At 44.8% G+C, this 25263-nt stretch overlaps 1 protein-coding gene across 6 annotated transcripts in view; it reads right to left on the reverse strand.

Annotated features, from left to right (window-relative positions):
• The window catches only part of LOC144888260 (E3 ubiquitin/ISG15 ligase TRIM25-like), a 132183-nt gene that overhangs the window by 33987 nt on the left and 72933 nt on the right, over positions 1–25263 (reverse strand). For all 6 annotated transcript variants that reach the window (XM_078770605.1, XM_078770604.1, XM_078770603.1 and 3 more), the window contains 3 exons: positions 19197–19430; positions 18214–18236; positions 13763–13890 (listed from right to left, as the gene is read on the reverse strand). In XM_078770605.1, the coding sequence (XP_078626731.1) occupies positions 13763–13890; positions 18214–18236; positions 19197–19430 (385 nt within the window). The remainder of the gene's footprint in view (positions 1–13762; positions 13891–18213; positions 18237–19196; positions 19431–25263) is intronic.

The following is a 25263-nucleotide window of genomic DNA, read 5'->3' on the forward strand; positions in this document are numbered from 1 at the left end:
ATAAAGATTTTCTAACACAAAAGGGAATTTACCCCTATGACTATATGGACTCATTTGAGAGATTCAATGAAACACAACTTCCTTCAAAAGAAAATTTCTATAACAAATTAAACAACAGTAATATATCTGATAAAGATTATGTACACGCACAAAATGTTTGGGAAAAATATAACATCAACAATCTTGGCGAGTATCATGATTTGTATCTCAAAACTGATGTGCTTTTATTGGCCGATGTATTTGAAGCCTTTAGATCTGTTTGTCGCACTGGATATGGATTGGATCCTGCTCACTACTACACAGCACCTGGATTGGCCTGGAGTGCGATGTTGAAAATGACAAAACAAGTTTGGATTTGATAACCGATGTTGATATGCTTTTGATGATTGAAAAGGCAAAAAGAGGTGGAATTTCACAAGTCTGCTCGAGTAGATACGCAAAAGCAAATAACAAATATCTTCCAAATTATGATCCAACGAAAGAGAGTTCTTACTTGATGTACTATGACGCGAACAACCTGTATGGCTGGGCAATATCTCAGGCTCTTCCTTATGGAAAACTTAGATGGGTAAAGGAAAAAGACTACAAAAACGTTTTACAAGATGTATGTATCTCTACACAAAAATAATTGGATGAAGAAAAAGTTGGTTATTATTTTGAAGCTGATTTGAAATATCCAGAGGAACTCCATAACCTACACAAGGATCTCCCATTTGCTTGTGAGAAAGAAAGTCCAAAGAAAGAATGGTTGGGTGATTATCAACAATCGATCGATCGTTTGATATAGGTGAATCAACAGAAAAATTACTTACTACATTATATAACAAGAAAAATTATGTTCTACACCAAAGAAATTTGCGACAATATTTATCAAAAGGTCTAAGAGTAGAGAAGATCCATAGGGTTCTAAAGTTCAATCAAAGTCATTGGTTAAAGGGGTACATTGATTTTAATACACAAAGAAGAACAGAGTCAAAAACAGATTTTGAGAAAGACTTTTATAAATTGATGAATAATGCGGTCTTTGGTAAGGCTATGGAGAATGTAAGGAAAAGACAAAATATCAGACTATCAACATCTTGGGAACAAGCATCAAAATTAATTAATAGACCGAGTTTTAATAATAATAATAATAATTCATTTATTTTGTATAGCGCTTTTCCAGAAGCCCAAAGGCGCTTTGACAGAGTGGCAAACATAATGCATAACAAAACATGAAAACAACAATTGCAAAAAGACAAGAATCAATAGGGAAATATTTAAAGCAAAAGGAGGGAGAAGGAGAAGAGATAGTCAGGGGTTAGATGCTGTGGGTTGAATGTTGAATGCAGTGTTGAACAGGTGGGTCTTTAGTGATGTTTTGAATGTGGTGAGTGAGGAGGAGTCTCTGATGGTGTGAGGTAGTGAGTTCCAGAGGGTGGGCGCAGCGATGGAGAAGGCCCTGTCCCCCCAGGATCTGAATTTGGTCCGGATGGAGGGGGTCAGGAGGTTTGTACCAGCAGAGCGGAGGTTGCGGGTGGGAGTGTGTCTGGAGAGGAGGTCAGCCAGGTAGTATGGGGCCAGGTTATGGAGGGCTTTGTATGTCAAGAGGAGGATTTTGTACTGGATTCTCTGGGGGATGGGGAGCCAGTGAAGCTTGTAAAGGACGGGGGTGATGTGGTCACGGGTCCGTGAATGGGTGAGTAGACGGGCAGCGGAGTTCTGAATGTATTGGAGTTTATTGGTGATTTTTGAGGGTGAACCATAGAGGAGGCTATTGCAGTAGTCCAGACGGGAGGTGATGAAGGCGTGGATGAGGGTTTCTGCAGCCGTGGAGGAGAGGGATGAGCGGAGACGGGCAATGTTTTTCAGGTGAAAGAAGGCTGACTTTGTGATCTGTTTAGTGTATTTGTCGAAGGAAAGGGTTTGGTCAAAGATGACGCCAAGATTCCGGATGTGAGGGGAGGTGGATACTGGGATACCGTCGATGTTGAGGGCAAAGTTATGGGTGGATTTTGTGAGCGTTTTTGGGCCAATGATGATTATTTCAGATTTATCACAGTTAAGCTTGAGGAAGTTGATTTGAAGCCAGGATTTTATTTCAGTGATGCAGTTTGTCAGGATAGAGTGGGTTAGGTGGAGACGAACTTGGTGGAGATGAAAAGCTGGATGTCATCGGCGAAGCAGTGGAATTGGAGACCATGACGGCGGATTAAGTGACCGAGCGGGGACAGGTAAAGGATGAAGAGGAGGGGGCCAAGAACTGAACCTTGGGGGACACCTTGGGGGAGGGGAGCAGTGGGGGATTTGCAGTTATTGATGGAGATGAACTGGCATCTGTCATAGAGGTATGATTTAATCCAAGAGAGGGCAGTGCCGGTAACGTTAAAGGTGGATTCAAGTCGGGTGAGGAGGATAGTGTGATCGATGGTGTCAAAGGCAGCGCTGAGGTCGAGGAGGACGAGAATGTTGAGGTTGCCAGCGTCAGAGGAGAGGAGAAGGTCGTTGGTGATTTTGAGGAGAGCAGTTTCAGTACTGTGGTTGGAGCGGAATCCGGATTGGAATGTTTCATACAGGTTATTGGCAGAGAGATGATGTTTGAGTTGAGTGGCTACAGCGCATTCCAAAACTTTTGACAGAAAGGGTAGGTTGGAGATGGGTCTGAAGTTGTTTAGGGTGTCAGGGTTTAGACCAGGTTTTTTTAGAATGGGGGTAACAGCAGCAATTTTGAGGGAAGGTGGGACGATGCCTGTAGACAGGGAGGAGTTTATTGTTGCAATGATAAGTGGAGAGAGAGCAGGGAGGGAGGCTTTGACAAAGCTGGAGGGGATTGGGTCAAGAGTGCAGGTGGCAGTTTTCATTCCTATGAGGAGTTCAGAGAGGTCAGTAGGGGAGATTGGGGAGAACCGAGACAGGGGATGGCAGGACAAGGGGGGGCAGGTGGTTGGAGGGGGAGCGGGTGCGGCGGTGGTCAAGCTGTTGTAGATGTTGTCAATTTTGCGTTGGAAGAAAGAGAGGAAGGAGATGCAGTTGTCTACTGTGAATGACTGGGTGGTGGTGTTCAGGGGGCGGAGGAGTTTGTTTATTGTCGAGAAGAGTGCTTTTGGGTTTCCGGAGCCAGAGTGGATACTTTGAGAGTAGTAGGCAGAGCGGGCGCGGGAGAGGGCATCTTTGTAGTGTTGTAGGTGGTCCTTGTAGGCTTGGGAGTGAACTGTGAGACCCGTTTTATTGCGGAGTCTTTCAAGTTGGCGAGCACGAGTTTTCATCAGGTGGAGTTCAGGGGTAAACCAGGGAGCAGAATGGGTGAAAGAAACTGTTTTGGTTTTTACAGGCGCAAGCTGGTCAAGGCAGGAGGAGAGAGTGTGGTTGTAGTAGTCAGTGAGGTCAGAAGGGGTGTGGAGGTCAATGAAGGGAGAAGTGGACATTTTTTCAGAGAGGGTGGATGAGAATGAGGTAGGTGAAAGAGCGTTTAGCTTACGGAAGTTGATTGTGCGATAATGCCTTGGTGTTGGGGTGGGGATGTTGATGGTCAGAGTGATGGCTAAGTGGTCAGAGAGGGTGAGGTCAGAGCCATAGAGATGGTGCAAATTTAATCCAGTGGAGCAGACAAGGTCCAAAATGTGACCACGGATATGGGTAGGAAAGTCGACATGTTGAGTGAGGTTAAAGCAGGTGAGTAAATCAGTGAAGTCAGTGGTTATTGTGGAGTCAGTGGAGTCCATGTGGATATTGAAATCACCAAGGAGGAGGATTGAGGGGGAGAGGGAACATAGCTGGGTCAGAAAGTAGGAGAAGTCAGACAGGAATGATGGTTGTGGTTTGGGAGGGTGGTAGACGACAGCCATGACTGACTGCGTGCGACCAGAGAGTTTTAAAGCCAGGTGTTCAAATGATGGAGCAGATGAGATGGAGATGAGGTTGGTCTTGATGTCTTGACGGTGGATAACGGCAATTCCACCACCTCGGCCCTCCGAGCGTGGTTTATTGACGTAGGAATATCCATTGGGTGTGGTGAGGTTAAGTGTGTAGTAGTCCAGAGGTTGTTGCCAGGTTTCGGTGAGACAGAGAAAGTCCAGTTTGTTATCCAGGATGTATTCGTTCAGGATGAGGCATTTGTTGTTGAGGGACCGGGTGTTGAACAGGGTGAGCTTGATGTTGTTTTGAACAGCAGGGATGAATTCAGGTGATTTAGCCAGGGTTCGTAGGCAGGAGGTGCGATCGTGTGCGTTGCTGTGACCAGGTGCGCTGGGATGAAGAGTGAGAGTGCGCTGAGCCGACCAGAGGACGGGGATGGAGTGACCTGATTGCAAATAAACAAACTTATGACCGGAGCCACGGTGAATGTACCTGGGTCGTCGGAGGAGTCCATTTGATTTGATGGCAGAGATGCATGATGGGGTGGAGCGGGTATTGAGCAGAAGAAGCCTTGCGGCGGAGTACCTCAGAGCCATGCCAGGCAGGAGCGAAGGGACGAGTACGAGGCCAAGGTCGAGGAGGCAAAGCGGCAAACGCAGCGGCAAACGACTGCAGCCGCTAATCAAGACCACAGCGGCAAACAGCCACCGCCGCAAACAACGGGAGCGGGCCTGAGGAAACAGTGGAGGAGCCGGGCAGGCGAAGCCAGGAGCAGAGCCGGGACCGAGCAGAGGGCAGACCCAACGGTCAAAAATCCACCACGACCACCAGAAAAGCAAACTATGTACAATGGCCCAGTCGGAGAAGCGGCGAACAAGTAACGCCAGCGTCCTCTCCAGACCGGACCGGAAGCGGAGTTTTACTCGAGCTGAGGTCTTTACTGAGAACTTTTGTGCGATCCATTTGATTAAAGAGAGTATTGAAATGGACAAACCTATTTATATTGGAACATCAATTCTTGATTTATCAAAGTCATTTATGTATGATTACTTTTATAATAACTTGAGGAAGAAATATCAAAATGATGTTAATCTATTTTATATGGATACAGATGGTTTTATTTTGAAAATTAATACCAACGATGTTTATTCAGACATGAAAAGAGACATTAATATCTATGACACGAGTAATTACAGTCCAGAGAGTGAGTTGTTCTCTTCTAAAAATAAAAAGGTGATTGGAAAGTTCAAGGATGAATTAGGAGGAAATGTTATGAGTGAATTTGTGGGAATGAGGTCAAAGGCTTATGCTTATAAATACATTGTGAATAACGTTGAAAAGACTGATAAGAAGTTAAAAGGTGTAAAGAAAAATGTTATTAAAGAAACAATAAACTTTAAGGATTATTATAACTGTTTAACAACAAAGAAAGAAGAGTTTAGAAAGATTAATGGAATAAGAAGTTATAAACATCAATTATATTCAGAAGAGATAAATAAGAAAGCATTAGGAACTTTTGATGATGAGGTTTATTTTAGAAAATGGAATTGATAGTCTCCCTTATGGTTATATAAGTATATAAGTGATAAGATATATATAAGTGATAAGATATACATAAGTGATGAGATATATATAATTGATAAGATATATAAGTGATAAAATATATAAGTGATAAGTTAAAAAGAGGGATTTGGGGATTTTAACGGGCTACAGCCACCTTTTTTACTATTATATAAATGATAGAACCAAGTATCAACCAGACTAAAGAGTGGAGGTGTAATCAACCTTGGTATATAAATGGAAAACATAATGAATGTGAAAAATATCAAATAGGTATAATTGAAAAGGCAACTGGTAAAAAAGTTCACAAAACAAATAAGATAATTAATTTAAATACCGGTGAGTTGGGTAAAAAAGATTAAAATATTTTTGAGTGGACAGAAAACTTTGATGGTTGTCAGGAAAATATATACTTTAATTTTAAAATGGTATGTGGGAGAGGAGGTGCTCAGACAAGAACATTGAGGGAGGTTTATCATTTTATTTTAGCTCAGTTAAAATATCTTGATAAAGAACCAAAATCAAACATTTTTTTTTTTAATGTATTAGACGGTGAGGAGAGTTGTAGGAGAATTAAATTATTTCCCACACATAAACAAATATTTGTAGGGTCGTTGTTTGAGTGGGTCAAAGATGATTCACCAGATGATATTAAGAGTAAAAGGTTAAAAGGTCCATAAGGTCAGAAGAATCACAGGTTCACACAGAAGGACCATTGGTTAAGTGGTCTAATGAATAAGGATAACATGTCAAAAGGTTAGAAGGTTCGTAAAGAACAGGGTGAGAGAAATAGAGGTGTTTAGGGGCAATGAGGGAGGGGAAAAATTAACATGTAAGTGAATGGGGATTTGGGGTGTCCCAGAACCAACATTATTACACTACTGAGATGTGTGTGGGTGAAGGAGGTGATGGAGCAGCGTATGGTGAAAAGTGCGATTGTGAGTTGTATTGAGCGAATGGTCCTGGAGGAAGGAGGGTGCAGGGAGCACCAGGTGTGCAAGTGAACAAGTGTACCAGTGAACAGGTGTATGGAGAATGGTTGAATGGAATAACTGGTCTGGAGTAAATAGAGTATGGAATGGATGGTGTGGAGTGAGCATGGTGGAAAACGTGGAATGGAGTGGTTGGTGCGAAGGGAGTGGATGGGAAAGATGGACCCCTGTCATGAATACCCAGGGAGGGTAGTTTAAGAGTAAGTAGAGGGTGTAGGTAAATTGTGGTGGATATTGGCATCTGTGGTGCGTGTGGTAGAATGGTGTTTGGATGGGTGCATTAGTGACGTGAAAATGGCTGGGCGTGTGGCCTGTTAGTGTGTATGGTTAAATGGGCACTCTGCCACTGTGAGGATGTCGGCCAGGTGAGGCCACAGGTGGGCTCTGGGAGCTGGTAGAGTTGTGAATGGGGCCCGAGGATCCGGTGGATGGACCCGGGTAGCCCAGTGCCAGAGAGGGCACCGAGGGGGTAAGTGCCAGGGAGGGCCTTCCCCAGGCAGATAGGTTCGGGTAAGGAGCAGGTAATCTCGGAGGCAACTGCAGTGGCGGAGGTGTGCAGGTGAGTAGACATGCTAGGGGAGTCACATGACTCAGCCCCGAAATTGTGCAAAGGCACAGGGAGTTGAATCGGGGGAGTGAGACCCCAAATTGACGAGCACTGCAGTTTGGTCAATGGGAGTTCGGTTTTCAGAACGACATAGTGTAAGACGGCCAATGGTTTTGCAGGGAAAGACCCCGGGTAGTGTAAAGAATGTTAAAGTCATTGAGAAGGTAGATAGAATTGAAATCTCCTCACACCATCTGCAGCCACTCACCTGGGGGTGATGACAGGACTCCACACCACACCATGTTTTGGTTTATTTTTGTGCAAATGTTTTGGAGTGTAAGACGCATCACGACGTGGGTGTGACATTGTGTTGTTGTTCCATCTCTTCCTCCTTAAGAGGGATTGATGATGAATTGGGTGATGGCAAATTTGGTTAAAAATTGGGATTGGTACGAATTTGGATTAGGGGAGATATGGGGAAGACGAGACGATAGTGACAAATTTGTAATTGTAAATTGTTGTGTAAATATGGGGTAGGGGCAAGGGTAGATTAGGTGATGGGGGGGGGGGGGGTGACGTATGACAGGGATGAGCTTTCTCCACTCGCTCTCCATGCGCACCGCACCTCTGCATTACATTGTGTTGATGTGTACCCTTGCGCCCTTACCCATCGCTGACTCTGCTTTGTCTTCCTCCCCACCCATGGACCGTGCTCTCTGGGCACTGAGGGGAAGCGTGCGGGGGCCGCATCTGTGTGCCCGGCCGCCGCTGCACAGCTGCCTGGATTAGAACACCGCCTTATGGACCGCATGACTTGCGGCCTAGCACCACCTTATGGACCACACGTTTGTGGCTCAGCACAACACCCTTATGGACCCCACGTGTTTGGGCCTGGCCCCTCTGCTGGGACCGGCCATGATGGTCAGGGAAGAGTTTTCTTGCGGACCACGGTGAGGTGGCCCCTTTTGCCCTACAGTTGGACCACCCATAGTTGGCCCCTGTGGGCCATAAATAAAATGGACGCGTTTTGTGCCTTTTTATTATTGTGCAAATAGGCAGCAAGCAACAAGAAGGACAACATCTGGAAGAAACATCGGACCAGCAGAGGAGGAGCAGAAAGAAGAACCGGACAACCGTTTGTTTGCTTGTTATTAATTGAAATATGTGTGCAATGTGCACTGGATGGTGCTTGCTTTGGTGCTTTTTGGTTTTTTTGGTGCTTGCATGCTCGGGGATGCATTCCAATATCAATTCTGCATCGCCGGGCAAGTGAAGGTGGTGTATCGGTGCAATGCATGCTTTTCCTCCCTCCCACAGGGTTCTTTTTGTTTCCCAAAAATGACAGGTCCTGTGTTTGCCATGTAAATACAAATTAATGCTGTGTAAATAATGCTCCCCACCGTCAATGTTTCGTTTGCGAATAATTCCGCAATTCGGTTATTCTGTGGGTGTGAATCTGTTAGGCAGGATGCAATGCAGCAGGGGGACATACTTAATTGTGTTTAAAATTGTCGCACTCAGGGTAAGGTTAATAGTAGAGGGGTATTACACCTGAGTGTCACATTAAGTTAAAGTTTTTTCGGCCCGGGACGTGCCTGGAGGAATGAGGGTGCTGTGTTAGGGTTTTGAAAACCCTGCACTTTGTAAATTGTCGTAAATGTACCCTTTGTAAATAATTCTTTTTGTAAATACCTCCATTCATTGTAAAGGTCAAAGGTCGTCCCCTAGTTAGTCCACGTTGCAACACATAGTGAATCATAGGCCCTTTTCATAGTTATTTCGTTATTATGTGTTCCAGGTAAGGCTGTGTTTCCAATAGTTGACTCTACGTTGCATCAATCAAATAAGATAGGCCCCATTCGGTCCATTTTCTCTCCCTCTCCCAATTGTGGTACGTGCCCCTGCCCGCCGCAGTCGCCTCAGCGCTTGCCCCAGACGCCATTGCCCATGCGCTCCATCTCGGAGAAGAAGGGGGGAGGTGTCGCCAGATCACAGGCGTGGCACCTCATCGTCATCAAAAGTGGAGCCAGAGAGCCCTTACCAACCAACCAGCGCCGAGGTGAGCGACCCGGTAGGCGTGACCTCGTAGCCCGTGGCTTGATTTTGGGGAGGGCAATAAAAGGAGGAGTGAGGGACTGCTTACGCAGATGAGTGAGGGAGCACGAACCGAGAAGTTGGGTGGAGTTGGAGGAGAGTCGGTGAGAGGGCAGAGAGAGAGACAAAGCTGCGGGAAGCTCCGACACGCTGCTTCAAACAGCCCCTGCCGCATGAAGCTCTGACACGCTGCTTCGAGCAGCCCTGCCGTGTGAAACCGAGTGTGTGGAGTAGCCGGCTGCTCGCTTCCAGCCCTGCCGTTCTGCACGGACCCTTCTCATCCTTCCAGCCATTCTTGCCTGCAATCCCCATTCGTGTACGTGAGTTTGTGCTGTCTGTATTGTCCTGGGTATAAGTAAGACTGTTTAAGGATTTGCGCTGTGACTTCTTCTTCGTCCTTTATATCGCTTTCTTTCCTTCTTCTTTGGTTTTGGTTTTGTGTAGAATTAATAAATACCTGTTCCTCCTTTTTCTTTTGGTTTCATTCTCGTCCGATCGTCTTTGTCTTTTCCCAATTGAGTACCTGTGGCGCGATTTTGACCAAACCGCTTTTAATCGGGTTTAGTCTTTGGCTAACGTCCCGTATCGCAGCTCGCTTCGCTCGGCGCAATCCATCCATTATGCTGCGGCTCGGGCGGGAGTATTTCCTCGCTTACCGGAAGGCACTGGTACTTAGGTCATAGGAATAATTGGCCTACTACCCTATTCAGCGCTGACTGGGAGTGGCAAGATACCCCCAGGACCGGTCGGACAGCCAGCTTAACAGGACAAAGGGGTTAAACCCCCCCCCCTTGCTAAAGGGAGTGCCGTCCCCCAGATCCGTAACAATAGTTTAGTTCCTCATTCACTTCGTCACCGATTTTTCCAATCACAATACTTTGATTTCCTGAATCCATGCTGGAATTCCAACCTATAGGAAAGGAATAAAATTAAAACGAGATTTTTGGTGGAACAAAGAGCAAAAGCAAATCAAAATTGCCTCCAAATCAAGCTCCAGAGGGTGTATCCTCCATCGCTCAAAATCATTACTTGAAAAACCTGAGACTTCATACTCCATGCAGTGTTCAAGTTTTTACTTCATTTATAATATAGACTAGTGGGGTCACCCGTGGGAATCCCACGGGCATGGACGTGTGTGACATTTCGACATATTGAGTTAGATGCTGCACCTGCACATTCGTTTCACAAAATGGTTACTGGCAATTTAGTCCATGGGCCAGGCCAGATATCGGTACCACCTGGGGTGACCAAACCTAAGTGGTACTAAAATGTTTATTGGGTCAATATAAGTACATCAAGATGTGATAGCCTTTCCACACTAGCAGCTTTGTCAGTTTTTTGTAAAAAATGGAAATGGAGTTTGAAATGAAATGGAGTTTGTTTTTGTTCACACGTGAAATGGAGTTTGTTTTTTCACACGTGAAATGAACACGTGAACCTTTACTTCCGGATAATAATGTTGGATGAAATAAGAACGAAGAAATATATGTCGGCATCATTGTTGACGTTTTTGTGACGACTGTCATCAAACGGAAAAGTAATATATCTTAAAGGAAAAGAAAAAGCGAATTTTTAATATATGTCGACATTTTCCCAGACTGTTATTTTAGGCGGTGTATTTTCGTGTATCATCATGGCGCGATTTAAAAATATATAACTCTGCATTTTCCCGTGTGTGCGTGAATGTTCTCAATTATTTCTGACACCGAGTCGAAAACCATCGATAAAAATTAAATCAGATGGTGAATTCGATATAAAATCGTGAGGGTCTCAATGAATGGGCTTTATTTTACAGGCCTTTGAGAATTCATTTCGTTCTATAAACGGAAACTTTCATCGGATTTTCTTCCAGTTTTTTTTTTAAACTGAGTCGAAAACTATGTTAGCGACTGTTAAAAATGAAATGATATATCGAATTTGAGTTGAAATAAACCTGTGTGAGAGAGAACGACAGCACGGGCCTAACTAAACAGGCCTCAAAGCTATTCGTGTTAATAAAATGGTGGATATTTGTTTACATGAAGCCTCTCCAAGAATGGGTGGAGCTATGGGTGGAGCTATGGGTGGAGCAATAGGTGGAGCTACTCTGCAAACGGAGTAAGCCACACCCCCGGACAGACGGATCACCTACGCCTATTATAATATAGATGATGATTCTGAAGTTCATTTTAAAAATCTGGAAGTTTAGCATGACTACACTATACTAACACGACTACACTGTACTAACACTACTACACTGCACTAACATGACTACACTGTAATAACACAACTACACTGTACTAACAAGACTACACTGTACTAGAACGACTACACCATACTAACATGACTACACCATACTAACACGACTGCACTGTACTAGCACCACTACACTGCAGTAGCATGACTACACTGTACTAACACGACTACACTGTGCCAACACGACTACACTGTGCCAACACGACTACACTGGGCCAAGACAACGGCACTGTACTAGCACGGCGACACTGTACCAGCAAGACTACACTGTACCAACACGACTACACTGTACTAACACGACTACACTGTACTAACACGACTACACTGTACTAACACAACTACACTGTACTAACACGACAATGAGTCACAGTTGAGGAGATGGAGGCTTTATTGATCACCGTAGACCACAGCGTCAATCGGCATCTTACAGAAGCATATCGGTGGCTTCTTCTTCACCCTCTCACGTGGCACTCCCTCTCATCATCATCATCATAATCATCATCATCAGCGATATTGATCTTTGCATGGCTGATGACCCCATGATGATCATGTCCATAGATGGGTTTCACAAACTACACTTATGCAGTACTGCGCCTACACTATTTATTTATTTGGCATGGGGGGCGGTGTACTTTGAATGTATCTGTTCTTGTTTAACTATTTGGTTAAAATATAAAAACATCTTCATAAACATAAAACAAGAAAATTTCACATCTTGTAGTTTTTGTTCTTCTCTAGTAATTTCCACAGAGGGGCCGGTGGAGTATCCGGAGAAGGTGGAGCTGGATCAGAACAACTTGATAAATCTTTGGAAGTGAAGGGAAATGGAAACAGGGTTCTTCTTCTTCGCTCCTTTTTGCAGATTATTTGAAATTCCATATTTCCTCCTTTTCATTCTTTTCTTTTTCTTCCATTTTATTTCCCTCTTTATGGAACGGCTTTGGGGTCACGACCAAAATAAATCTCTTGCTCGATGTCGACATATATCATGGTTCTTGGAGGTATTATGAAGGTGATTTGTGTTATAATGTTCAGGTTTATAATTAATTCAATTTGAATAAAGCGTTAAAGGTGTATAAATAAATTGATTCAGAGTTTTACCGCCGTTTTACCCAGTGTCTAATACATCACCCCATCTAACACGTTACATTAGTTCTTCATGCCTGTTGTTTGTGTGATTTGTAACCCATTTCCTCCATTATTGACCCCTCTCCTCTCTTAGATCTCCGACGATCTCTAATATATCGAGAATGAATCCCCTCTTACAGTAAAACTCCTTCAAATCAAACTCCCAAAATCTCTACTTAATATAAATATCCAGTCATTTATCTGATTTGCGGAACTCCTTTCCGGGGATGATTCAATCTAACTTTCCTTCCAGGGACTTCACGTTCCTGTTCCACCAACACATCATGTCGTCTCCCATCACTACCTGTAAATATTTCTGCGCTTGTGAACCCTACCTCTCCCAAGCCCTGTGGTTTCAGATATTTCCTCCCCCCCCCCCCCCCCCCATCTTTAGTTTTCTCCTGTTTGTTGGATACCTTGCTTGTTGCATCTACCTGTTGTGTACACCTGTTTCCCCACTGAAACCATGTTTGCTTTTTACCCTCTGTAACCTCACTCATCGTGATCCATGATGTGGTACACAATAAAAACGTTATCATTTGTTCCTTTTCTCGAATTTTTACCTCCGCCACCAAAGGTGGATATAGGTTATGTTTTTACCCCTGTCTGCCTGTTTGTCTGTCTGTTTGTTTGTGAACAAAATATCTCAATAAAGTTGTGGACGGATTCGGACGAAATTTGGCAGAGATGTACCGTATTTGACAATGACCAAATGGTTATATTTTGGTGAAGATGCGGATTCGGATCCAGCTCGTAGAATTTTTAAAGTGATTCTTCACCATTGGGAAATAGAACCAAAAATGATACACAGCAGGATATCTCAAAAAGTTGTGGACGGATTTGGAGGAATCTTGGTGGACCGGTTGGGTGTCTGACAAGGACAAACATATTCGATTTTGGTGAAGATCTGAATATGAATTCGGATATGAGAATTATTAATTTTTTCAGTGATTCTTCACCATTGAGTGATGGGGCTAAATTCAGCATAAAGCAGGATATCTCTAAACGTTATGGACGGATTTAGACGAAACTTGTTGGACAGGTTGTGTGTGTGAGAAGGAAGAATCGATTCAATTTTGGTGAAGATCCGGATCCAGCTCGTAGAATTTTTAAAGTGATGCTTCACCATTGGGAGATACGATATATAGCAGGATATCTCAAAAGTTGTGGATCGATGATTTTGATTAAATGTGATTCTGTATTGTCATTTTCTGGTATACTCTGGGATACAAAATGTAAACTGTTCACGTGGCAGAGGAATTGCTCTCCAATGAGTGCCGTTCTCTATCTTCCCGTTTCTCTTCCATATTTGTGCCACGTTTTGTGTTCCCTTTATATTTTTTGGATGAAATGTCCAGTTTGTGTCACTCACTCTGTATCTTCTCCAGGAAGTTCTTATTGAGCGTGACGAGCTTGTCCAAATTCTTCTCCTCCTTCGAGAAGTCCAGAACTGGGAGCGGTGTCCTCTTCACGGAGTTAAAGTCTGACATGGTCTCGAGCCTTGGAATAAAAAGGAAAAACATCAGTTTTAGAAATTCTTGGAGGAGAGAATATTGTTAAAATAATACATTTTTACATAACTAAACAAGTTATCTGTAAAAGAGTTGTAAATAAAAAAAAAAATAGAAAATAGATCGTGTGAGTTTTTCGATTAATTTGTATTTTTATTCGGAAGTCTTGATTCTAGAGGAGCCTAATTGAGAATAAAGTAAACGGGTAGAAAAAAAACGATGAACAGGTTGGAAAGAATGTCGGTGAGGGTTGTAGAGAATGAGGTGTGCGTTGGGGAAAGAATAAATCAATGATGAATGACATGATTGAAAGATGAGATGAAGAGCACGAGGCAAGAAGCAGACTTGGTGAGTCAGTTGGTCCTGGACTCGGCTTCCTGACAGGAGATGGACAGAACAAAGGACAAGTTCCGAAGTGATGGGATAGAAAACCATCTGTCTGCAGAGACAAGACCTTGGTGAGAATTATCCAACAAGGTGTTTGCAGCGGGACATGGGACAACACCATTCTCAGAAGTAATGTTTCTTACCATCTGTTGGTGTTCCCATCTGAGGTCCTCGGACAAGATGCAGAGAATCCAGGTTCAAATGTTATAAACCATGTCTTTGTCCATTGTCCATCGATCTCCATGTAATTCATGTATCCAGGTTCAAATGTTATAAACCATGTCTTTGTCCATTGTCCATCAATCCCCTTGTAATTCATGTATCCAGGTTCAAATGTTGTAAACCATGTCCAATGTCCATCAATCTCTTTGTAATTCATGTTGATGTACACTATCTACTGAAGCACTTGTCTTGTTCTCTTAGACTGTGTATTGCATTCCATGCATGGATAACACTTGCATACCTATGATTCCATATGTAAGAAATTGTTTATTTTCTCTGACTTTGCAACGTTTGTTGGTTGAGATATTCATTGTGAAAGTTGATGAGTGGAAAGATAACAAGCATTCTTGGTGAAAAATGCCAGGGGTATAGAAAAGGCCCCTCTATATCATATGTGCCATGTGGCAAACTATAGAAAAGAAGGGACATTCAAAAAAATCTCGTGTGCATGTTGGAGTACCCTTGTGTTCTTAGGAGGAACCACGTAATGCTAGAGAAAAGTTCATATAAAGGGGCGACCTACATCTGACAAATAAAATACATTCACTTCTTCATGCAGCTGTTTCAAACAAATTGGCACCCATTAATATTTCAAAATACATATTGTATTTTAATATTCATCTTAATGCCAGGGGGGTTGACTCAGCCTGTCATCCTTCCAAGGTCGACAAATTGAGAACCAGTTCACTGGTAATTCCCTGCTTGTCGTAAAAGGCAACAAAAAGGGTTGGCGGCAGGAAGGGCATCCGGCCGTACAACATTGCTTCAAAAAGGGGACCAAAAAACAACAACAACCACGGTTCCCGAAAAAGGCCAACCCCCGCTTTGCGGGGTAAAATGGCCTCTAAAGGTGGTTATTTTTTTATATATTATATTCATCTTACATTGAATTTCCCTGAGCAACGCCGGGTACTTCAGCGTGTGTTTTATATTTTGAACACTGTAGGAAACAAATCCCCTTGTTGGCACTTCCAAAAACCTCCAGTTTAGCAGTATTTGGAGCAACGCAAATTTCCACTATATTGACCAATCAAATTTGCCGCTCACGCTTTCAACCTTGGAAAATATCGAGATTCAGACCAAGAAATATAGATCGTGCTTGGAAACGCAAACCAAGAGTTGAAAAGACTCTTCCATGTCCTTTTCTCAAGACAGTGTGGGGTAAGGTGTTTCATGAATTATCTTTAGAAATGGTTTGGAAGGGAATGAGGAATAATTAGAAAGAGCAGTTGAAGAAGAAGGTGAGCAGAAATAATAGAGGGACATGGAGAGACTAAGGTGAGCAGAGATAATGGAGAGAAGAAGGTGAGCAGAGATCATGGACAGACATTGAGAGAAGAAGGTGAGCAGAGATCATGGAGAGAAGAAGGGGAACAGAGATCATGGACAGAGATTGAGAGAAGAAGGTGAGCAGAGATCATGGAGGGACATGGAGGGAAGAAGGTGAGCAGAGATTACAGGTGGCCATGGAGAGAACAAAGTGAGCAGAGATCACCGATGGACATGGAGAGAAGAAGGTGAGCAGAGATCACGGATGGACATGGAGGGAAGAAGGTGAGCAGAGATCACGGATGGACATGGAGAGAAGAAGCAATAAGACCAGGTGGAACACGAGCAAATTAGCAGAACAGAATATTCAAGACTTCGAGTTCATCAATGAACACAATAGATCTCAACAATTTAGAAATCAGTAGTTTTAAGGTGATGAGGATGGGAAAGAATAAAGAAAAGGACAGAAAGGAATGAACGAAACAATATAAGCTCAAATGAGGATCAATGAGGATTTAAGGGGCTTATTAAAGTTTATGTCCAATTAATAACACAAATTAACTTCATAATGACCTCCTCCCTTAGACAGCCAAAAACTTTTCATTTATAGATCCGAAATGGGAAAGAAAATCAAGGGAGGAAAAGAATCAAGTTCCCGAGGAAAACAGTAATGTTATGTCTGGTGGGGTAGTGATATGTAGAGCCAGATATATCTGTGTAGGTAGGTGTCCGACTGTCGCGATAGGGAATCTACCTGTAATAAGTTCTGTGTGTTTAGGCGTTTTGTCGGTTAAGAGTATATCTGTGGACATACCTGGATGTTTGTGTGTTAAATAGAGTTAGGGATAAAAAGATAACGCCCCTGTGTGTCTCAACTGGTCAGCCAACCCTTTGTCCCGTATGGCACTGCACACCACTGAGAAACTTAGTTCGGATCTTTAGCGCAACACTAAGTAACACCCTTCCCTGACATGACTGTGAAAGAGAACCGGCAAAAGGAAACCAGGCCGGGGCACCGCCGATAATGGCCGCCGCCACCTACACCTCCGGCGGGCCTATCCACCTCGAATAGCACGTGCTATGACCACGGAGTAGGGAGCGAGGTTGGGAGGCGCGGTGGGTGTGGGCCTGAGCGAAGCTGGGAGGTTCGGTGAAAGGGACTGATTGGTTGGCAGCGCACCAAGGCTGACGTCACTGGCCAGGAGATATTAGCGAGCGTCGAACGCCATTTTGGCAGTTGCTTCTGGCAGTGAGTTTTGAGAGCAGTTGGTTGGAAAGAGAGAGAAGCGAGTTGGAAGGACGGAGAGAGACTTGGCAGTGAGTGAGAGAGTTGCCCGAGTTGAGGAGCGCGGAAGTTTTCCCAGCCAGAGCAGTTGGCAAGCAGTTCGGACAGAGATCCCGGCCCTGGCAGTTGCGAGCAGTTGACCAGCTCGGTTCGCAGTTCACGGTTTGAGTTGGCAGTCTCAGTAAGATCCGACTTGGCTTGTCGACCGTGCGCGAGGGTCAGCCTCGTGGTACTCGGTGCTTGGTGCTCGGTGCTTTGGAGCTTGGAGCGAGGCGTGCCACTGGACGAAAGGAGCCGTGTGTGGGCAACGGAGATTGAAGACGACAGACAGATAAGACCGAGTTGCGTGTTCACAATTGCATGACGAGACATTTCTTTTGGTATTCCTTTCCCTCGTCTGTGTTTGAGATCTGTCGTGTGGGGACGTCCCGATTGGGATATTCATTACCGGCGCGTGCTTTTCCTGTCCTTGCCTTTTACTTTAATAAACCCTAAATTATTTTCTATTCCCCGTTACACCTGTGCCCGCTTGAGTTAATCCCCTTACAGGACCGGAGCTACGTCGGTGCGCTGAAGGTAAGCTTTTGCCGCAGCCTTCCATTTAGCTTCTTCCTCCCGCGTTTGATAGTGAAATCCGTGTTTGGTCGTCGCCTCCAATTAAAGCCGTTCCGGTCTTCTGCGGCTTCTGTTGTTAACCGGGAGTCGCACGACAACGTAACCTGAATAAGTGACATCTTGTTCACTCTGTGTGTCCATCTCTCACACTCATTCTTTTCCTCGCCCTTATTCTTTACCAAATCCTCATTCTTTACCAAATCCTCATTCCTTACCAAATCCTCATTCTTTCCCTAACCCTCAGCCTTCCCTACCCCTCATTCTTTCCCTTACCCTCATTCTTACCCTAACCCTCATTTTCTCCATAACCCTCATTTTTTCCATAACCCTCATTCTTTTCCTAACCCTCATTCTTTTCCTAACCCTCATTTTTTCCCTCATCCCTCAATTCTTTCCCCAACCCTCATTTCTCAAAGTCTCCCTTTATTTTTTCTTATTTTATTATTTATTTAATATATTTAAATGTTTAAAACACGATTTGGTCAAAAACATCAGGATGTGCTGATAACGTGTCAGATACCAATGCAGTTTTACCTTTTTAGCAGGTCCTTGGAACCCTGAAAAGGAAGAAAACAAAGAATGAGATCCAGATATTTGAATGAATGAATGTTTGTTTTTATGTATTAAATACGAGAGAGTTCACAGAACACGATACCCCACACAGTGTTCAATTACGTTCTTCAATTTTAATAAAATGATGATTTTAAAGATCGTCATTAAAAAATATCCAGGTGTTTAGTGTTCCTGTGGCAATATTGAACATCACCATATACACTGAAATATGACGGCATTGAGTCACAGTTTAAGAGATGGAGGCTTCGCGTGCATGGGGTAGTAAACCAAAGATGTTTTCAATTTGAAAAGGAAAATATAAATTTGATTTTAATTTTGAAACAGTACTTCACTTCCCTTTGGTGAAAACACCCGATCAGGTAAATCTGTAACCCAAACAGTATTCACATGAACAACATTGAATTGTTCAGGAATAAAGAATGTGAAGTAGTTGTTTGACCATAATTCATACTAATGTTCTCCAGGTGGATACGCACAGGCAACTTTGACTACCTGGATAAACATGGCACTGGATAAACCAAAATATTCGCGATGATCCAGCACATGATGAAAGCCATGATGGCATGGTACCTGGAGGTCCACATGAGCATCCCTTGGATAAAATCATTGGATGAAATGATTGAAACCCTCCACAGTGACCAGGTAGTCGTGCTGTATCACTGCTTTGGAGACCATGACATGAACTCACTCTCATCCCAGACCTTCATTGTGATAAAACCTAAATCTCACTTCATGATGACGTCAACACACCTGGAAATGCATTCACTCACCTTTCTAGTCAATATATTTAATCATTTTTGAACCATTGTATTGTATACTGCACCTTTACCATCGACCGTGACAAGGCCTCAACTAAAAGCTTGTACTTGAATAGTGACAGACTCCCCCTAAACAATATATTTTAAACATTACAACTTTTGCAATATGTTTACGATAAACCACACCTGTAGAAAAGAAATGGCCTCCAGATCCTGGAGTGCTGTGTCCATTGTGGATTTTCGTTGACGTAGATCCTCCATCTGCTGCTCCAGTTTCTCCCTCTGCTTCCCAAGAAGAGAAAGCTTCTCCATTTTCCTCTTGTTGATTTCACTCTTCATCAGATCCACAGATTCATTCACAAATTGGCACACCAACCTCCGCTTCTCCTCCAAACTGTCCTCAGCATCTCTGCTGCAGTTCTGGGAGGAATCATTGTTTGAATTATTCCAAAATCAAGAAGAGACTTTGAGAAAATGTAGAATCCAACAAAAGGTACAATGGATTATGGCTGATAGGATCAGATCACTGGTACCAGGAGTAAATTTTGAAGGTAAAATGAAGTGGGCACTTTCATCTACAAAGCAAAGGATTTTAGCTTTTATTTGAGTAAATACCCGCTCTTTCTGGGACTAAAATATGGTCAGAGAGGTAATAATGGAGTTGAGAGAACAGGAAGAAGGATGTTGAGCCACAGCCTGACAGTGACAGGAGTACTTGGCTGAATTCAACGCTTGTTTTTATCTATATATACGGACTTCCGTTGAACTTGGGGCCGACTCAGAAGAAGACCTTTGTTGGTCGAAAGTTTGTCGAATTAAAGATCGAAGCCCTGAAGCTACATCCGCGTCTTATTCAATCTCCCGATTATTTATCCAATGCAAATGAGACGCCCTGCTCGTACTGTGGAGTTTCTACTATTTCTCATATATATATATATGGGTAAGGGTAGGGTAGGTGACAGGGGGGTGACGTACGGTAGGGACGAGCTTTCTCACTTCGCCCTCCGTACGCATTTCGCCTTGCATTGCCTTATTGACGTGCACCCTTGTGACCTTACCCCTCGCTCATTTGTCTTTCTTTTGTCTCCCACATGACCTGTGCGCCATTGGGTGCCGAGGGGAGCGTGCGTGAGGTGGCCATTGTGCGCCCGAGATTCCCAGAACCAGCATGCATTGCGTTGATGTACCACTGTATGGACCGCTGTTCTGCGGCCAAGTACCACTTGATGGACCCCAGGTTCTGGGGCAGGGCACCTCTGTTGGAGACCGGCCATAGGGGCCAGGGAATCTTGCTTGCGGACCTCGGTAAGGTGGCACCTATGCCAAACAGGTGGACCACCCTTAGTTGGCCCCTGAGGCCCTAAATAAAAATGGACACAAGTTGTGCTTTTTATTATTTCCAACTAGGCCGCATGAAGCCAGAAGACGTCGGGAAGAACATCGGCCCAGCAGAGAAAGGGAAGACCACCACCAGTTGTTTTGTTGTGTTTATTATGAACCATGGTGACTGCGCACCGGATGGTGCTTTTGGGTGCTTTGTGGTGCTTTGTGGTGTTTGGTGCTTTTGGGTGCTTTGGTGGTATTGGTACTGGTGCATCGATGCAATGCGTGCTGTCTCCTCCCTCCCAACAGGAATTTCTTTCTCTTGTTCCCTAAAAAGAAAAAGAAAAAAAAAAGAAAAAAAAACACAGGTCCTGGGTTGCGTTGTAAATAAGAAATCACGTCATTGTAAATAATGCTCCCCACCGTAAATGTATAGTTTGAGAATAATTCCGTAATTCGGTTAGCTGTGGGCTTGAGTCTGTTAGACAGGATGCAATGCAATAGGGGGACATACTTATTTGTGTTTTAAGATTGTCACACTCAGGGTCAGGTTAATTGTAGAGGGAATTACACCTACGTGTCACACTAAGTTAAAGTTTAATAGGCCCGAGGACGGGCCTGAAGAAAGGAGGGTGCCGTGTAACGAATGTGGAAACGTTACAATGTGAACGTTACAAAAGTACGGTAACACCCTGTTAATGTAAATAATGGTCGCAGTCGGCGTCCTAGTTAATTGCATGAAACTTACATGCAGGTCACGATATATCTTTTAAATAGTGTATTTCCTTATTCCATGTAGGCTAAATATGTGTTTTCCCACTAGATTGACTTTGCATTGTATCAAACAAAATAAGCGTAGGCCCTTCCAATTTCCCCAAAACCTCCCTTCCAATTGCCTTCCGCATTTTGGCTGGTTTTCTTCAAACCACCATTGGCCACGAGGTAGGTTTGGGGAAGAAAGGCGTGTCTCCACCTCGTCATAAGAAGGAAGGAGTGAACCAGCCCTAACAGCCAATCAACACCGCGGTGAGTGACCCGGTAGGCGTGCCCTCGGAGTCGGCGGCTTGATTTCGCTCGAGGTGATAAAAGCGACTGTAAGGGACTGCTTTATGAGATGACCCTGGGAGAGGAGCAAAGAGGCTGCACCAAAAGGAGCGGTGAGATGCGAAACACTCCAAGCCAAAGAGGAGAGGTACTCGTCAAGGAAACCAGCTTTGGAGAGACGCGCTGAAAGGAGGGAGACGGCCCCACCCCAAGAAAAGGAGCAGGTGTGCCGAACCAGCACGTGACGTCTACCGCAGTGGAGACACGACGGAGGGTTTCCCGCCAAAACCGCGAGGAATTGCGAACTGCGGCCTCCCGACCTTGCCTCCCTCTCAAGCAATCCATCTCAAGCCTTACCTGCCTGCATATATCCCCTGTGTAAGTGTGAACGTCCTGTCCTACTCATTGTCTTGGGGTTAAGTAAGAATGAATAGTGTAAGTTAACGATTCGCTGTGTTATTGCTTCTTCCATCCATTGCTTGTGTGTGTATAATAAAATCTGTTCTTCCTCCGTATTCTTCTTCTTCTTCTTTTTCATTCTCTTTCGGTCGCTTTAGAGATTTCCCGATTGAATATCTGTGGGGCGATCTGGTCAACGTCGGGTGGAATCAGGTTTTAATCGGGGAGTAACTGTTCGGACGCGGTTAAATACACCACCGCTCGGTCAATATAACATCTAAAAGCCGCGTCTGTAACAATTGGTAGTCAGGAGTGGGGATTTGGAACCCTGGACCAAATTTTGGACACCAAATTGTACAAATCGTCTGTAACATTTGGTGTCGAGGAGTTGGATTCGGACCTGGGACTAAATTTGTTAGGCCCAAATTTTGGAACACCAATTGTACCATTAGGGTAACAATTGGTGTTGGGAAGTAGAATTCGATCCGGAGCACGTTTCACGCGCTCGAAATTATAACGGCGACATTTGATTTTGTTTTACGAAAATATAAAACCCGAATTTTGAGATCGCGCCATGGACAATCAAGGCGATCGGATGTCGGTGGGAGAGATAGACAGGGTGGAATCGACCCAGGACCTCGGGGAAATGTATGTGGAGGAAAGGAAGAAGGAGAAAAATAGCAATGTGGTTGCGGAGGTTTCAGACGCACAAAATGGCGCTCTCGCGCACGTGGTTGAGGGGGCCACGGTCGCGGAACCAATGAGCACGGCCCAAATACAAGCCTTCATGGCCCAATTCATGGTGCAAATGCAGAAAAAAAACGACAGTATGGAACAAATGGAAAACAGAAGGAGGGCCGATAGTGAACAAATGGAAAACAGAAGGAGGGCTGATAGTGAAAAAATGGAAAACAGAATTATGGGGCAAATGGGGATAATGGGAAACCAAATGGGGGTAATGAGGGACGAAGCGAGGGGTACCGGTGAGGAGTTAGACAAGAAATTTGGGAAGTTCGACAATAATTTTGAGGAGTTAGACAAGAAATTTGGGAAGTTAGACAATAATTTTGAGGAGTTAGACAAGAAATTTGGGAAGTTAGACAATAATTTTGAGGGGTTAGACAACGGGATAAAAGAGGTAAAGAATGGGTTAACGGGGGTGGAAAACAGAATGGCTGCCCAGGAGAATCAGTTAGAGGGGGTGAAAAATGGGTTAATGGGGTTAGAAAATAGGATGGAGGACAAATTGCGGGAAATAGGGGAACAATCTGCCAGGGAAATCAAACAAATGGGAGAGCAGATAGAGGAGGTAAAAATCGTGGTTGGAAACCAAACTGGATGTTCAGAGGGATGAATTGGGACAGATGAGGGTGGCATCTACAAAAGAGATGGAGGAAATACAATGAGGGGTAAGTGAGGAGATTTCGGGGCTACGCGAGGAGGTAAAGCGAGGTGAGAAGCGTATGGAGAAAGAGGTGAGAAATAATACGGCTAAGTTACAAGGGGGAATAGAAGATCTGACGGAGGAGGTGGAACAGCTGACAGAGGGACAATCTAAGTTAGTGGAGCAGGTTCAAAGGAACACTGCAGTACTCGGAGGGTTAAAGGCGACACAAAAATAAATTAAAAACGAATTAATAGCGACACAGAGGCAATGTCAGATGGTACGGAAGGAACTGACAATGAGGGTGGACGATGTGACAGAGATAATGGAGACAAAGGACCGGCAGGTGAGGATGCACATAGAGACGGTCACGGTAGCCTTAGAGGACGAACTTGAGGAGACGCACCGAGAAATAAAAGAGGTTAAACAAAAATTAGAGGAAGTGGAAGAAGAGGTGAGTGAAATTAAGAAGGGACGAACCGAAACTAAAAGAGAAATCCAGGAGGAGGTGATGGAATATGTGCAAGGTCGGTGCTCAACTCATAATGTGATGCTCACTAACCAAATAAAGAGTTTGCAGGTGGCAAAGGAGGTGTGGAGACGAAGTACGGAGGTGAGTGGCAATGTATATGATGTGTGGAAAGCTTCAGTCGGCTTGGGGATTGGTTTGGATCCGGGTGTTCGTGAAAGGCCGTTGGTGAAGTGTGTGACAGGTCAGGTGTGCGAAAAAAGAGGTGTGCGAGAATGTCCGACCATGGGGTGTGTGAGGAAAAAGTGCACGCCGAGGAGTGAGTGTGCCGTCAAGAGTGAGTTGGTCGAAGCGCGTGTGCGAGGGGGTACATGGAAGCGCGGTGTGGTGAGTGTTACGGAGGAAGTAACGAGAGAGTGTACACCTGTGGTGAGTGTTACGGAGGAAGTAACGAGAGAGTGTACACCTGTGGTGAGTGTTACAGAGGATGTAACGAGAGAGTGTACACCTGTGGTGAGTGTTACAGAGGATGTAACGAGGAAGTGTACGCCTGTGGTGAGTGTTACAGAGGATGTAACGGGAGGGTGTGCGCGAGAAAGGTGTGTAACGGACAGGTGCATGAGGAGAGAGTGTGCTGTCGAGAGTAAGGGTGAGTGCGCGGTCAAGAATGGAGGTGAGAGTAGTGAGAGTGAAACGGAGCGTGAGTTGGTTATGACAGGTGAGCGAGGATGTACACCTGGAATGGAAGGATGCACCCCTGGAATGGTAGAGCGTGTGTGGGAAGGCACATTTGAGTTGGTGGTGAGGCACGTGGTTGGGTGTGCGAATGAGAGCACACCTGTGATTGTCACAGAGGAAGTGACCGAGGAGGGGGCGCGAAGAGGTGTGTTGGTGAGGTGTGCGAACGACGAATGTGTGCCAAGGTGTTCGGTGGTCAGGTGTGTGACCAAGTCGGCAAGCGGAATGAGTGTACCGAAGGGTGTAAGGAAAGGTACGAGGAGAATGGGAACAGCTGCATGTATGAGCAAGAAAGGGGTAGCGTATGCATGTAAGCGTCCAGGTGAAGCGTCGACGGTAACCGGTTTAGCGGTTAGGGCGACTTATAGCCGAATCGGGCCCTCGGTGCGCGTCGGGCAGCATCGCGTGCCGCGAGGACCAGCGGGGATCCGAACCACGGCGGTTTCGAAAGAACCGCCGTACGCGATCCGCACTGTGCCTCGCTTGGAACGGCCGCGTCCGGGCTCCACTAGGCGGAGCGGGCAGCTGGATAGGAAGGGTCGTTATGGCGACCACGTTTTGTTGAGAGGTGCCGGCAGGTCGAGATCGGGACATTGGATGGCTCCACGCCGAGGTGGTGCGTGGGATCTCGGCCCGGGTAAGCCCCCGCCCCTGCCCCGAATGCGGGACGCATCCAGCCGCCGGCACAAAAGAATCCGCGTTCATTGCTCGGCTGTACGAAGCCGGGCTGTAGACGTGAATTGGCGCACCGAGAGGATGTAATAAGTGGACGGGTGATGGTGATAGTGATAGTGAATTGATACGAAATTTCGAAAAGTGAGTAGAATTGGCAGTAAATGGAAAATTTTTGAATTGGTTGGAATCTGGACGAACAAAATTGATAGTGAGAGACCCCC

This window comes from Myxine glutinosa, chromosome 1 (genome assembly GCF_964187855.1).
Source record: "Myxine glutinosa chromosome 1, kmMyxGlut1.1, whole genome shotgun sequence".
NCBI lineage: Eukaryota > Metazoa > Chordata > Myxini > Myxiniformes > Myxinidae > Myxine > Myxine glutinosa.